This window comes from Ptychodera flava, chromosome 7 (assembly GCF_041260155.1).
Source record: "Ptychodera flava strain L36383 chromosome 7, AS_Pfla_20210202, whole genome shotgun sequence".
Taxonomy (NCBI): Eukaryota; Metazoa; Hemichordata; class Enteropneusta; family Ptychoderidae; genus Ptychodera; species Ptychodera flava.
In genome coordinates this window covers 22555795-22571751 of record NC_091934.1, presented here as the reverse complement: position 1 = coordinate 22571751, position 15957 = coordinate 22555795, and the positions used below count along the sequence as shown (strand labels likewise).

The window sequence follows — 15957 nt, the reverse complement described above, 5'->3', positions numbered from 1 at the left end:
ATCAGGATGTTCAATATTTTCTCCGCGCCCTTCGGGCGCCATACTTTAACCCTTTCACCACCATGGTTTGTCCCAAATCCATTGTTTTCTATGGTTAAGTTGGACCTGTATACAGGGAACTGGGGGTGAAAGGGTTAATATATCAGAGATATATGCCAGAGATATCTTGATGTTTGCTAAGTGAAAGTGTACTATTATGAAATCTGCACTTCATATGAAAAGCATGACAAATTCCTGATACTTTTCTGTTCTCTCTATGAGAATTCAGTATGAGAAAGCAACATGCACAAATATCAATGTTACAAAAAAAGGTCATCTCAGACTCTGCACACATCAGATTTGGCTAAAATGCCTCTCTATGGCTCCTCAGGAGATTTAATTGGATAGCTGGCAAGTCTTAACATCATCAAAATTTTTGATTTACTGCTTTTTCCTGTTTGATATTAATATAATTAATGATTGACATCCATTTCTGTACAACAGTTCAGGACATCTGGTTAAGCATAGAAAGTGTGAAATACATTCACAGCTCATTCAAAATGTACTGTATTCAAACTTTAAGATTGACACTTTGAAATTCCTATCTTACAACTGACATGCCAACAATTTCATTAAAACACTTTATATATATATATATATATATATATATATATATATATATATATATATATATATATTATATATATTACATATATATATATTATATATATATATATATATATATATATATTACAGTATTATATTATTATATATTATTATATATCACAGTTGTCGCGTGCGGGGGGGGTCACCCTGTTTTCAAAATTTGGAATAGGGGGGGTCAGCCACTTTTTGACGTCGGCAAAAAATAATCCACCGCCCCCCCCCCCAGGCCGAAGAAACTGACCAGTCCCTAACACTTGTGAGGGCTCGTTTCAAACCTCTTGGAGTAGGAAAAATTTTGACCGTATTATCGAAAATCGAAAAAATATTTTTCTCCGTTGAGGTAACACATGGATGGCGGCCGTTTTGAATTTCAAATGTCGGTAATTTATTTAATTGGTACCCATATTTTCACGGTGACCCCCCCCCCCCGATTTTACCGTTGATTTTCAAAGAGAATGATTAAAGGATTCCTTGGGGAAAGTTTGGGCAAAAATTTAAGTCTTTCACTTTCGAGGCGCATACTACCTTATTTCTCAAGAGTGCAGCTCATAATACTTTGTTACAGGGTAAGTATTCTGACAAATGCTTTCCGAGAACTGAACGCACAGGAGTCGAGATGACTGCCTAAACATGACAGATTGGCCAGCTTCCGTTTCCATGGGAACATCTTTTGAACGGCTGATATTGAATGCTGGGTCTGTGAGAAGGACGACTTGCCTATCGGCATGACAGGGGGCAACTGGTCTCCGTCTGACACGTAGCTGGTGACGCCGTTGAAATGCAGCAGCTCATTGGCCAGTCCAACGATGACGCTCCATGCATAGAATATGTCTTCGTCACAGGCGTCTTCAGCACAGACGGCAAACCTGATGACGTATTTCCCATCCAGAGAAGCAGGCACCATGTGAAGTTTTCCAGAGTCGTTCACCATTTTCAGTAATTGCTCCGTAAGGGTGTTGTTTCCCTGAGTGACAAACAGCCAGAATGAACAAAAATTAGAAGAGGTGATAGTACTCTGACCTTTGGCACGCGCAAAGGGTCTCAAACCAGTTACCCGCCGGGTATTTAATCACCAGGACACCCATACTCTCACCTAATTACTGAAACCTGCCTGAACTGAAGAAATGTCTGGAGGGCACATTAATAAGAGTATCTGTCCTAATACCGCATATTGAACAACAGAACAGAAAAATACATCACGCATGAATTAGGCCTACGTTCCAAAACAAAAATAGCAATAACTTGATGACTTTGAGGAAATACGTATATAAAACTAATAAATAAAGATTAAAATTATTATAATTACTTTCTTAACAATACCATAACAAAAAAGTTTCAGCTTACCTTTAAACGGAAGCAAACTAGTCCAAAAATGACATCCCCGACGACTTCGAAGCGATCGTCAGTGTATACTAAACTCTCGAACTTCTTGGCCAATTTCACGTGCTGAAAATTGAAAGATCAGAGTTTGAAATACAAAGGACTTCAAAGTTACCGAATCAACAATTGACTGTTAATTTTCCGCGATTGTCGTGCAGTGCAATGGGAACGCTTTCATGTATAAATACATTTCTTACCAGAAACTTTCATTATGTGAAGTTGACATGAATGACAATAAATAAATGACAATACATGACTTTGTTTATGTAACTTAACATGCATAGTTATCAAGCAACTCTTTCAATCGTAAACTAAAATTGTACTCCACGTCCCCCTATACATTTAAGTAGTATGTGCCTTGAGAGTGAAATACTTTAACTGTTACTCAAACCTTTCTCGTGAAACTTTCGAAAATTCTTTTAAAATCAAGAATAAAAGTCGGGGTCACCTTGCAAAATTTGGTACTAGAGAGACAAAATGCCTAAGATTCCCGATATTGAAATTCAAAAGGGCCGCCATCCCGTGTTACCTCTATGCATAGGCGCACGGCGAATTTTAAAATCAATTATCTGAATTTTTAATGTTGAAACATGCATTTTATTAACAAATGTGCAAACGGAAATCGTGCGGCCAGATTTTGAGGCACACAGTGAACAGTGCCCATCACTACACTATAGTGCAGTGCACGGCTGTGGCCGTTTAGCTCTGCTGTTACTTATGCACTCGGCCAATTTTAAAACCACTTGTCTGTAATTGAATGGTGAAACATGCATTTTATTAATAACTGTGCAAACAGAAATCATGCGGACAGCTTTTGAGACATACTGTGAGCAGCGCCAAGAACACGGCTGTGGCCGCTCGGCTGTCTTGTACACATTACTCTAAAGGTACGAAACTATTGGGAAAATAATTTAAATAAAATCCGTAAAATAAAACGTTGTTGGCAACCCTTGGGATTCAAACTTCTCTGTGTTGTCGCATGCGTGGTACTAAATCGATCGACTGGGTTCTTGAAACACAAAAACTGCACCGGGCCATGTAATTGCTGGTAAGTCGCTAAATTTTACCTCCGGACAACTCCCGTGACACCGCCATTTTGAAGGCTATTCTTCAATGACGTATTGGTTTAAAAGGAAAGTATGCGCATACGTCAACTTCAAGCTGCACACTTTGAAATCGGTTCTGGCACGGGACTTGTCCGTAAAAAACATTGCGCTAATTATCAGCCGTAGATAGGACCGATGTTGACTTTACAAGTTAGGAAGCCAATCGATCGATTTTTGTAAGTATTCTCTTGATTAAGTAGAAGTTTGAATCTCGAGGATGGCCAATAACTGTTAATTTTGTCTAATCTAAAAAATATTTTCCAAATACTTTCGTACCTTTAGAGTAATGTGTACAACTACAAGACAGCCGAGCGGCCACAGCCGTGTTCTGGGCGCTGCTCCGCACTGTATGTCTCAAAAGCTGCCTGCATGATTTCCGTTCGCACAGTTATCAATAAAATCCATGTTTCAACATTAAAATTGTAGACAAGTGATTTTAAAATTCGCCATTTGTATAAAGTTAGTAACGTTAACAGTAGAGCTGAGCGGCCACAGCCGTGCACGGGGCACTATTCACTGTATGTCTCAATAGCAGCCCGCACGCTTTCCGTTTGCATTGCACAGATTTTAATAAAATGCATGTTTCAACATTAAAATTGCAGACAAGTTATTTTAAAAGACGTCGTGTGCCTGTGCCTCTATGGGGAAAAATAAAATTTTCGATTTTCGAAAAAACTAAGACGGCAAAAAGTTTCCTTCCACCAAGAGCTTTAAAGTGACCCCCACAAGTGGTATAGAAGAATAGACTATATAAAATTTGAAAGTCCGAATATCTGTCCCCGAGGCGCGCTCTACCTTAATCCTTTCACCCCCAGTTCCCTGTATACAGGTCCAACTTTACCATAGAAAACAATGGATTTGGGACAAACCATGGTGGTGAAAGGGTTAAACATGGCGGCATATGTATTGGGGAAAGGTGTGCTGACTGCACAAAAAGCGCCTCGACGCAAAAAATGTTTCGAATTATTGCTAAAACTTCCTTAAGCTTCAAGGCAACTTTTAATCATCCTCTTTTATGATGGAGAACAACAATCAGGGGTCTCGATGCAAATTTTTGTATAACTTTGGTATTCACTGAACACTCATGTTTACCAATGTTTGAAATTTGAACCCGTCGATCACGCCTCTGTAACTTCAATGGGGGAAAAATAAAGTTTCGGTTTCACAAAGGGAGACTAACAATTTTGTGCTTCTAAGTCGCATAACTGAAAAAGTAACTCTAATAAGATAAATGCTACCTAAGAGAATCGCTTTCGAGTGTCAATTCTAAGAATGGGTAATTACCTTTCTAATGTATTTTCTCAGACCCTCTATGCCATAGTACCGAACAACAAACCACAGCTTCAAGGAACGAAATCTTCTGCTCAATGGGATACCCCAATGCTAAAACGAATAAAATGCGATCATATTCATTAAGAGTACAATAGTTGTAGATATCATTCATTTCTTTTGATCCCAAACAAAAACAGGTTTTCTTTTTGTTGTCCCTGAAGAATGTTGAAATACGAAGTATTAGCGTCGCCAACACAACCGAACGGCAATGCAGTCCTATGGCTGGCAATAAGAAACGAATATTACTCCGACCTAAAATTCACACGCCAGTTTCAACATTGGATAAGGGATAATTTCAACGCACACAGAGGCTGCTTGGCTGCTAATCAACATTTAAAGATGATACAACGTTACGTAACGTTTGAAAGTTATCTTTCGTATAAAAAAAAACCCCCAGCGGCTTGCTTCCAAAGTAAGCTTTCAGATTCGACTACGATTGTTTACACTATTATTTTTTAATTATCTGTTTTCTGTAGGAGTAATTATTTTGCATATAGAGGGATTCTGAAATGAAACGTAAAAAGAAAAATTAAAGACAACACTTACCCTATAGTCAATCGCCACACCTGTGGAGTATAGTGTACATAGCTTATGTAAGACTAAGTATAAATGTGTACGCAGGAATTTGACAAGTGACATTTCCAGCTAGGTTAAGTTGTTCTAGACAATTTCACGACCATGGATATTTTATCTTTGCCGGTTGGCTGTATCATACTACGCAAATAAGTGGGGGACTTTTAGAGTTACTGAATCGGTGATGATCATCCAAACCAACAGGGTAGTCTCCGAGATTATTGGTATCGAAAATAAAAGGTGGACAGGTCTTTTGTCTGCATATCAGATTAATTTTAATTAATTTTTGGTCAAGAATGATAGTTTTATTATTTGTGAATTCGATATGAATATGAAAAGGTGAACTTACCTTCATTTTCGTGTCTCAGGTAAACTGGGTCAACATTGAAAGCCTCAATTAATAACGTTTTGTCTTTTACCCTGCGATACAAAAGTCAAAAGATTCGTAAAAGAATGCCAGCAACAGTTTTGCACATCCATCCATATTGATAATTAGAACAGTGAGAAATGTGGTCTCGCACTCTCTATCTGACCACTATTTTGATAGAATGACGCTCACATGTATCTACATAACGAAGAAATCCCTGCTTTCGAATATGGCATTCCAAACACGTATGAAACGTGTACATTACAGACATTTGAAACTGACAGACTGAATACTTACGGGATAGTTGGAAAATCGCGAGATTATAATCCTAAAGTAGGTTAAAGAGAGGACCCACAGTTAAAGGGACAAAGTCGGCCATCATTTTTCATGAATTTTGTTTGATACGAGATACTACTTATATTGTTTGACATGTTGAAAGATGCTGAATGTTTGGGTGACCATGCATATACTCGACCCCGATTTTAGACAAATTAAATGAAACCATCTCGAAAAAATGAATAAATGGTTATTACCATTAATTCATTTTTGCGATGGTTTCATGTATCGTGTCTAAAAGCGGGTTCAAATATATGCATGGTCACCTATCCATTCAGTGTCTTTCAACATGCCAAGCAATATAAGTAGCATCTCGTATCAAACAAAATTCATGAAAAAATGGCCGACTTTGTCCCTTTAATATGTTTCTGTGTCAAATACAAAAGTGGTCAAGAGTAATATCACTTACCACATTAAAGAACAGTCAAAGTTGACCAGCATCCATTTATTGGGATTCATATTAAACGACGTGACGTCCTGGTTTTAAAGAAAAAGACGGTGAACGAAGATATTATAATCTGCCTTCGGCTTTTGTTTAAAGTGATGTTACAGAGTTCATTTTAGGATTGTTGCATCATGCAATTTGATACCTACATTTCAAAATTTTCAAATTGCCAATTCCACCACGTACCATGAACACGCTCTTAACGGTCAGCAACCGATAGAACTACTGCAAAGACAGACTTTCAGATACCATAGACAGACAGATAGGCAAACTGACAGACAGACAAACAAAAAGACAAACAAACAGACAGACCCATACACAGATAGATAGATAGATAGATAGATAGATAGATAGATAGATAGATAGATAGATAGATAGATAGATAGATAGATAGATAGATAGATAGATAGATAGATAGATAGATAGATAGATAGATAGATAGATAGATTGATTGATTGATTGATTGATTGATTGATTGATTGATGGTTGGAAAGATGGATAGATGGATGGATAAATGGATGCCATGGATACCATCTACAGATACCATATAAACAGATAGATAGCTAGATGAGAAATATATGGACAGACATACACAGATATACAGACAGACAGAAAGACTGACAGACGATAGACAGACAGACAGACAGACAGACAGACAGACAGACAGACAGACAGACAGACAGACAGACAGAGACAGACAGACAGACAGACAGACAGGCAGACTGAATGACGTATGGTGACGTCTGTTGAATAGACGGATACAGTTTCACGTACAACAGTAGACGCTAATCACGTAGCTTCTTAACAAACGATGCCATAAAAGGACGTTGGCACATAACCCACCTCAATGCCGTCAATCAGAGATCGGAACTCAGGGCAGACTAAAGCACTTCCTGCGTAGGCAGCATCTACGTGTAGCCATAAGTCATGATGACGACAAACAGAACCCAATTCTTTGATGTTGTCAATTCCACATGACGCTGTCGTACCGAATGTTGCCGAAACCTACATTTGCAAGGAACAGAGAGAAACACATATTCATCAATTCAGAGAATAATCAGTGGGTTTACAAACTATTCCCCGAAATTACATTTTTTCCTTCGTCACCGATATATTTTTAGTCATATTATTCTTTTGACTTCATTAAATCTCGGAAACCTCAATGTTGTCAATTTAATGAATATTCATCTATTCAGAAAATGGGTGTCTGTGTGTCGTCACTGTTCACTCACAAGTTGCAAAGAACATTCTCGTCAACTCTACAGAATGGAAACATTGTATCCTGAAATAGATGCCACAAAATACACCTTGTGTAAACCAATAAAAGAAGATATTAAAGAAATAACATACATAAAAGTTTAGAGATGATACTGTTAAAGCTTAATGTACCCTCAGAGGGAACCACACTACGATTGATATAAACGATTGTTTACCAGTGAATATCTATTGTCATGAGCGTTTCATTTCCATGGATAATTCACATGGATACCTTTCAAACTTTGCAGTATACAATTTACCCCTTAAAAGAGCTAATAAGGAAGAATTCAGCTCACTAATTATCCAATTACTACAAATTGGATTGATTTCAAATTTTAAATGGTTTTGCCATCTGATTTCCCTCCAGCAAAATGAGAAATCTTCTATACAATGTGTCACGACAATTGCTATTTGCAGCCATTCAAACCTTCATTGAAGTCCGAAAGAAACGGGTACCTTTCTTTTTCTCTTACTTTCAATAATGTAAAATCTTGTTTTCTGATTTTAGAAGTTCACTGGCAGCAGGGTCTAGGAATACTCGAGTATATATCCGTCGATAAAATAATAACTTATTCAATTTCGCAACTTTTAAGACGATTGAAAATACTCACAAAACATGGATAGAGTCCTTTTTCAATGTCTTCCTGCAAAGAGACAAAAGGAAAGAATGTCACATTTTCCAATGCAAATGAGACCAATGACCCGGGAAGGTAAATGTTACTTTGGAGTAAATTGGTAATGGTAAAAATTAAATTTATTGGAAAAAAATAATGTTAATGTAATGAAAAATATGAGAGCACGATTGAAAATCTATTAAAAGGGTGTCCCTGGAGTTATCAGGGAAGTCATACGCTAGCGACTGGCGCGCGTCGGTAGAACTGGCCAACAAAACTCTGTAATGAAACTAAATTCATGTCAGTCATGTACGGACGACCCGACCGTCAATAATGTATGGGTCCTGCTTTAATATTGCAAATATGTTTTTGGTTACACGTACCTTTGCTCAAATAACATTTTACTTGTAGTAATCGTACGATGCATTTAACCAAAACGATTTGTGCCAGAATGCGGTCGTCATATTTGCATGTAACTGTATTTACACATTTGGTCAGTATGTCTGTCAGTCCTCGCCGAATGAATGTTATGTTATGTTATGTTATTTATGTTATGTTATGTATGTATGTTTGTTTGTATGTATGTTATTTTATGTTATGTTATGTTAGTTATGTTATGTATGTATGTTATGTTATGTTATGTGCGTGCGTGCGAGCGTGCGAGCGAGCGAGCGTGCGTATGTATGTATGTATGTATGTATGTATGTATGTATGTATGTATGTATGTATGTATGTATGTATGTATGTATGTATGTATGTATGTATGTATGTATGCGTATAAATTGTATATATGCAGGTATGTACAATTGTATATAAGTAAAGATTACCTTTATTGCAGTTTCTAGTGTTTCCCCCCTCAAAGAAAACTTGTTATCGGTGTCCAATTGTCTCATCTTTACAAACGCTATTTTTCCCGCCTTTTCTACGGCTGAGTGTGCCTGTGAATGAAAACAGTAGCTTATCCAATGCTTGAAGGGTGATGCTTCCGTGTCGTCAAACGGATACAATTCTAAAGGCGATCTTAAGTTTGTCTAAATCAAAAAGTGTCATCAATAATCGAGACTAACCTCGTACAGTATACACTTTCGATGTTTGCAACTTGAACTTGCATGCTACACACACCCAGACTGGATGTACGAGAAATAGAACGGCACTTCAATAAAAGGCCAATCCGCCATGAGGTTTATCCAGATCTGTAAAATCCATACTCTCTTACCTGCTTCGAGCAGTAAGCTACAAGTTTTGAAACCAGGACGCCGTCTACTTCCCCAGGGTATCGGTCTCTAAGCTCGTGCATTGCTTTCTCCCTCGCTGACAGAAGACAAACGAGAATACACTCGCTGGCAGATCCCTGTAAGATATCGAACAAAAACCAAGGAATGCCATTCATCATGTGTGACGTAGGATACGTTGTTTTACTTAAAAGCAAGGAGATTGGACATTTATCAAGGAAACGTTCATGGAACAAATTTTTATGAAGTTGAAATCGCTCACTGAAATAAGAAGTCTGTAACAGTCCAGTTAAAGGCGACAGGAGATTTAACTTTCATTTTACGGCCCTTGGTAAGAACTGGACGGATGTTAGCTTTAGAGAATGCAATGGTAACCTAAAAATTTAAATTTTGCTCATATTACAAATTGTTTTTATTTCTGCAAAATAACATTGTAGTGTCAGTGGTGACATTTCCTGTAGAATATGTCGTTTGAACAAGCTATGATGAAATTTTCACCATGTGTAATTTTCCGACCGTAACTTTGATAACGTCTCAACCGTGGAACACTGATATGAAGTTTAATGTTCGTCTTTTCACCTGTATAACACCGCCACCTTTGCCTCCCTCAGTAAATGGCAACAGCTGCTTCGGTAGGTTGATCATCTTGCCGAACCAGTCCATTATGATGGTTTCAAGCTCCGTACACGCAGGACTGGCAGCCTTGAAGAATAATGGGAAAATGGCAGGAAAATCTGAAAATTTCTTTGCAATATTTTGCTTTAGCAAACATAAACTTTCCACTCATATTTAAGGTAGTGCGCTCAGGAATAGATATTTAGACTTTCAAACTTTGACAATAGTATCTGAATCTACCACTTATGGGGGCTCGTTTTGAATCTTATGGAATTACTAATATTTTCCCCGGCTTCTTTTTGTGAAAATCGAAAATTTAATTTTTCTCAAGAGAGTTACTAAACACAGAGATGGCGGCCATTTTGAATTTAACGAGATGGGAAATACCGGGTATAAGTCCTGTCTGGTACCAAATTTTACACGATGACCTCTAATTTTTATTACCGATTTCGAAAGTGAAAGATCACAAATTTTCCAAAAAGGAAAATTTTAGAGAAAGTTTAAGTGATGTTCGTACTGCCATCATATGTCTCGAAATACAGAGCATTAGCCTTGTCGATACAATGCATTCTATACAAATAAAAGGGAATGTAATTGTTGACAAGTGTACCGTAGCCTGGACTAAACTTAAGATGTCAACAATAATATTGGACAAAGCATGTTTAGTGATTGAGTAACTATTTTTTATAAGACGTGTTGTGTAGGATTTTCACTTATGGCGTGAACCAAAAGCTGAAAATCGAATCATTTATCATGCGTATACACTTTATAATTATCATATTATCGAATCCAAGGATCACTTCTTTACAGTGGAACCTTTGTAACAATTCTCATGCATATTCAAGTTATATAACAAAACAGTCAAACATTTATGAAATGTGTTCTTCTATCATAATTCAGCCAGCGTTTTTTAATACCGTTCTGCTTTTCAAATCATAATGTGATTTGCAAGTGTGGCGCCATAAAAAAGGTCAACAAACTGTCGTTACCCATGAAAAGCCAACGCATCCTATGGCGTCTGATAGCATGTCTCCGAGAATCGATGGATATGAATTACCGGCGGGAAAGTACGCATGAAACCCTGGGATGTTGCCAGTGTGTTATCTGTAAGAAAAATAGAATAATGGCGAGCTTCTTAAGGTAGAATGCACCTCAAGGCAGAATTTTGGACTCCCAAACTTCTACAGTGAGTTTTTGGTCTACCTATCACTTATGGGTGCTTATTTGAACCCCGTCGAAGTTTTTTCTTGTACATTGTATAGATGGCAGGGTTGGTACCCTTTTTCGTGAAAAAAAAATGAATTTAAGGATTTAAAAACGACAACTAAATTAAGCTAAAACGACGTCTCTGTCTCTGTCATCATTCATGCAGTCAGTTACGACAGAAAACTCTCCCCCCCCCTCTCTCTCTTCTCTCTCTCTCTCTCTCTCTCTCTCTCTCTCTCTCTCTCTCTCACCCCAGGCATGATGGTCCGCTCGATGTCAGCAAAGATACTTTCCCACTTCTCTCCTCGCCTCGGAGCATGCGTTGGAAGTAGTTTCCTGAGGTATCCAGGCTGTACATCGGGGAAAACTCGACGGCTCCCAATGGTGTCCATGTAATTCGCGATGTAGTCGACCATATCCGAACCCCTCTTCCGAAATTCGGTACTATTCATTGCTTGAATTGGCTACAGGTAGCTGATCTCAACCAATAACACTGTGTATGTCTTTAGATCTTTGTGAGCTTCAGCTATACTAGAATTCTATAGTCAGTGTGATTCGGACACAGGTGATTGGCAAGTTCCTATGATATTTGTCTTGAAGAGAATCGGATTAAGAAACTTCTTTCCACTCAAGAGTCGCCCCGTACGACGATGGAGTACTCACTCTATATGCAGTGTAGACCTAATTAAACAGATTTCAGCTACAAGGCTTTAGATAGCCGGTATGAGTGACGCTTGCAGCTTTGGTGACGCCAGCACTAAGGGTACATGCTGCCGTTCATCTTCCCTCCCACCGGAATAATGACGAAAAGCAGTGGTTATACGTCTGTGATGCAGGGAGCTAGTTCAAGTGATATAAGACTCTTTTTCTGAAGTATAGTAGGACGGTGTTACTAAAAATAAGTGTTAACACGTAAAAAGCAATGGTTTGACAACGTAGTCTACAACCAGGTGGTTTTGTCAGTTGCGATACAATTGGTACATTACTACCATATACGTTTGAGTTTTTGATTAATGCGGCTGACGTATAAGCATGCATATCCATGGAAACTAAAGGTTGCGTCCGACAAAAAAAGACCGTGACGAGTTGTTCAGCAAGACGAGCGAAGTGGTCCATTATCGTACAATCTTGAAGAATAAGTCTCAGTGATCACATAATCTCATCTCTCCATTTTTATGATTTTTAGGCTCCGAAGAAACATCCGTTCGTGCTAAGAGTTTAAATGACAGTGTACGCATTATTCGTTGTTTTAACCATTCCTCAACCATTATATGGTGTTCCAAATATTTTACCCATCTTTAGTAGAAACAAACGATACGTGTAATTCGCAAGAATCATTACTAGCAATCAATATTAGTAAATATTATTATTAGCTAAGAGTCATGTAGGAAATAGGGTCACACAAAGGGAATACTTGTTTCAAATTCAGTGCTTAGGGACTTTTTATTCACGAATAAAATATCAGAATGGCGTACAGTTTGGATCTCATATGATAGACGTGAGGGACTTCTTGGCACGAAATCAGGGATATCTTGAATCCACCATGCTTTCAATAAGAACCTCTCCGCAGTTTTGGTATCGTCCCCAAAGTAAGTACGATGCCGAAATTACACAAAGATGCTAGGTAATAACAAGCCGAAATAAATGTGTGTTTCCATCAACAAGCCTTCGGGAACTGATTAGAGTAGGTCGGTCGGGAAAGTTTTTTAAAATTCATTTTATAGGGCGCAATTCTTCAAAAACAGAATAACAGAAATAACAAAACAGAAATAAAAAATTAGGGTCGTAGGCTTTTAAATAGGTCACAGCTTGTTAATATTAGGATTATATCAAACACATTTCTTTCTTTGGCCATATGAAGCTGTAGTGCATTGTTCAAACTCAGTACACGTTCTCTATGCAGGTATTGTCAATTTGTTGAACTATATCTATTGTATATTCTTAAAAAACAACCGTATGCAGAAACCGGGTACCAACAATTTGTCTACATCCCTGACAATTCTGTAAAACGGAACTGAATTTCCAGTACCAAATATACGTGTCATTTCTGTACTGAAATTGCTTTGGTATGAACGGTGTAAAAAAATTAGTGTGGTTGATGTATATACAGCAAAAAACAGGATGGTTGGACAGTCTCATATACATTACGTTTACTTTTTTGTATGTGTCACACAAGTTTTGTAGATAACATTGTAGATAAAAAGAACCGACTCATTTGTGTGTCTGGATAGAGCACACAAGGGAATTGCTAAATTACTAAGCTACTGCAGTGAACTGCAATAAAACTGCTCACACTAATTAGTTTCAGCTGTAAACTAGCTTGCAAAGTCGACAACATTGTATGTCCCATGCAGACAGTTTGTCTGGAGAATTGAAATAAACAAGATTTGTACATGGACCAGTGCACGGTAAAATGTTACATTGTATCTTAATCTTGAACACAGGGTGGCCAATCGTAAACTTCTATATACAACCCCAGACAGAGCTAGTTTTGCCTTTGGACGAGCAGAATTTTTTGTCTGTATCAAGTAACCTTGGTCAAAACTAAAGTGGCCACGGTTGAAACAGAAACTGCCCAGTTATAACACACTACACGCCAATCTGCCAGCTGGCTACAGCTGAAACTAATTAGTGTAAGCAGTTTTATTGTAGTTCACTGCAGTAGCTTAGTAATTTAGCAATTCCCTTGTGTGCTCTATCCAGACACACAAATGAGTCGGTTCTTTTTATCTACAATGTTATCTACAAAACTTGTGTGCCACGTACAAAAAGTAAACGTAATGTATATGAGACTGTTCAACCATCCTGTTTTTTGCTGTAAAATATTATAGATAAAGATCACGAGTCTTTAAAAGCTGTTCGAGTCGACGACAAAAGTTCGATGTCAGATTTTAAAACTCCCTTTTAATTTTGTGGATAGTTAGAGTCGATCCCATAAAGTTTCTATCCGACAAACCAATTTATGGTAGACTGCGCCTCGGGGCAGATATTCGGACTCTCAAATTTTTACAATACATTTTGGAACTCGTTTTAGTACTAAAAAACTTGTCACCTTCATAAGTTTTTGAAAATCGAAGATTTCATTTTCACCCATAGAGTTAACACAGGGATGACGGCCATTTTGAATTTCAAATATCGGTAAATGTCAATTAATTTGTTTTTCTAGTTCAAAAAGTGCACAGTGACCCGTGATTTTCCATCTTGATTTGAAAGAGAATGATTGAAAGTTTAATTCAGGAAAGTTTGAGCAAAAGTTGAATTCTTTCACTTTCGAGGCGCATACTACCTTAATACCTGGTGGAATCAAAGCGGGAAATGAAGGCCTGGAGAAATTCGCATTTTTGATCGAAAGTAAGAGAAGTTGCATTTTTGTTCAGACGCACTTGGAAGCGCTCTGGACCCAGTCGTCTCTTCAAAACGTGAACTGTTGACCTTTGTGGTCATCGAGAACAATATTTTGATGCACTTCTCATACCAATATATGAAGCCGAGTGGTATTGATCGCTGACTTCTTTGCTGAGTTCCAATTCGATAGAACAAGTGAGGAGGTTGTATGATGGTGCTGCTGTGTAGGAGCAGCCAGCTGGACGGTTTTGAACAGTTTTAACAAAAGGTACTTCACATGAAAATACACTATCCTAGGGTATTGTGAACAAAGTCGTTAGCAACTGCTCGCGATTTGAACATTCTCTCTCCCACCCCTTTGTTTCAAGGCTCGAACGTCGCGTATGGTACAAGTAAACTCCGGACTTGCCTCTCCCATCTCAATAGCCCATTACCCTCTGCCCACAACATGATCCTATACCCTCCCAATCGACACCTAAAAAGCCGAATACGGTGACCTTTTACCAAGTTGACTGCTTAAAGCGGAAGAGAAAATTTTCCTTCCGATGATAATCAAAAATTGCTTGCCCGTCAAGCAACAGCATGTGAATATCCTTTTTCGTAATCAGCTGTGATGGATACTTATGTGTTACCCTGTAATTGCCCACTGTAAATTGACAATACGAAAGGAGCGGTGTTCTCTGGAGTGTAGAGTGACTTTGTGAGTTATTTTGACCGGATTCAGCGAGATTCTTACGCAATGGACTTTTGGACAAAAATCGTATACAACATCCAGCAAATAGAAACTTGAATTTGTTCAATATTTTATTCCGCTAGTTTGATTTACAAAAGAACATGACATTACTTCTGTGCATCGAAGATATAATAATATTTTAATATTCAATATAAACCTAAAATAGTCCATCATTCTCTTCACTTGACACAGAAAGAGACTGGCGATGGGTTCGATTTCAGTCAGTTAAGTTTCTTCTGATGGATGAGGTTGGGGGAAGTTATTAAATTAAGTTTAGCTAATTTTATGAAGTCGCCCTTTACTATATAGAATTTAACTTTAACTTGCTGTTCCGTCGTCCTTGCCCGTTCTATCGTCTCCGGAATCGACCTGTATTCGATAAGGACTCAACCATTCACACATCCACACCTTGTGCCACATCATGATTGCCGTCCCAGGGACAACCATCGTCCACTCAGCAAAACATACTAAAAAGTATGTCAAATCGGAAACGTGATAAATAGAATTTAGTTTAAAAATATTGGCAAGGTCACACGAGTTGTTTTATGTATTGCTCTGTTACAAGGCAAGAATTATTTACTCTTTATATCAACATTTATTTATTCTTATGTATTTAATAATTGCGGACTCTTATTAGTTATGGGCCTAGTTATAGGTCAATCACCGTGAACCTAAACGGACTTCAGTATGAGTAGAGTTCAAGGAGTATCAGTGATTCAGCAAACTTTCCTGATTTCCTGTTCTTTGGAAAGAAACTCCAAATCGTAAAAG

At 37.9% G+C, this 15957-nt stretch overlaps 1 protein-coding gene across 1 annotated transcript; it reads right to left on the bottom strand.

Moving 5' to 3' along the window:
• Nucleotides 1–910: 910 nt before the first annotated feature.
• Nucleotides 911–11657, bottom strand: LOC139136170 (aromatic-L-amino-acid decarboxylase-like). Its single transcript, XM_070703919.1, is given in 14 exon segments — nt 911–1609; nt 1990–2091; nt 4416–4514; nt 5010–5029; nt 5386–5456; nt 6149–6216; nt 7028–7189; nt 8053–8085; nt 8883–8993; nt 9272–9406; nt 9867–9989; nt 10892–10981; nt 10983–11006; nt 11360–11657. Coding segments are annotated over 14 exon segments (1644 nt in total). The 5' UTR covers nt 11561–11657; the 3' UTR covers nt 911–1204.
• Between the last annotated feature and the right edge of the window lie 4300 nt (nt 11658–15957).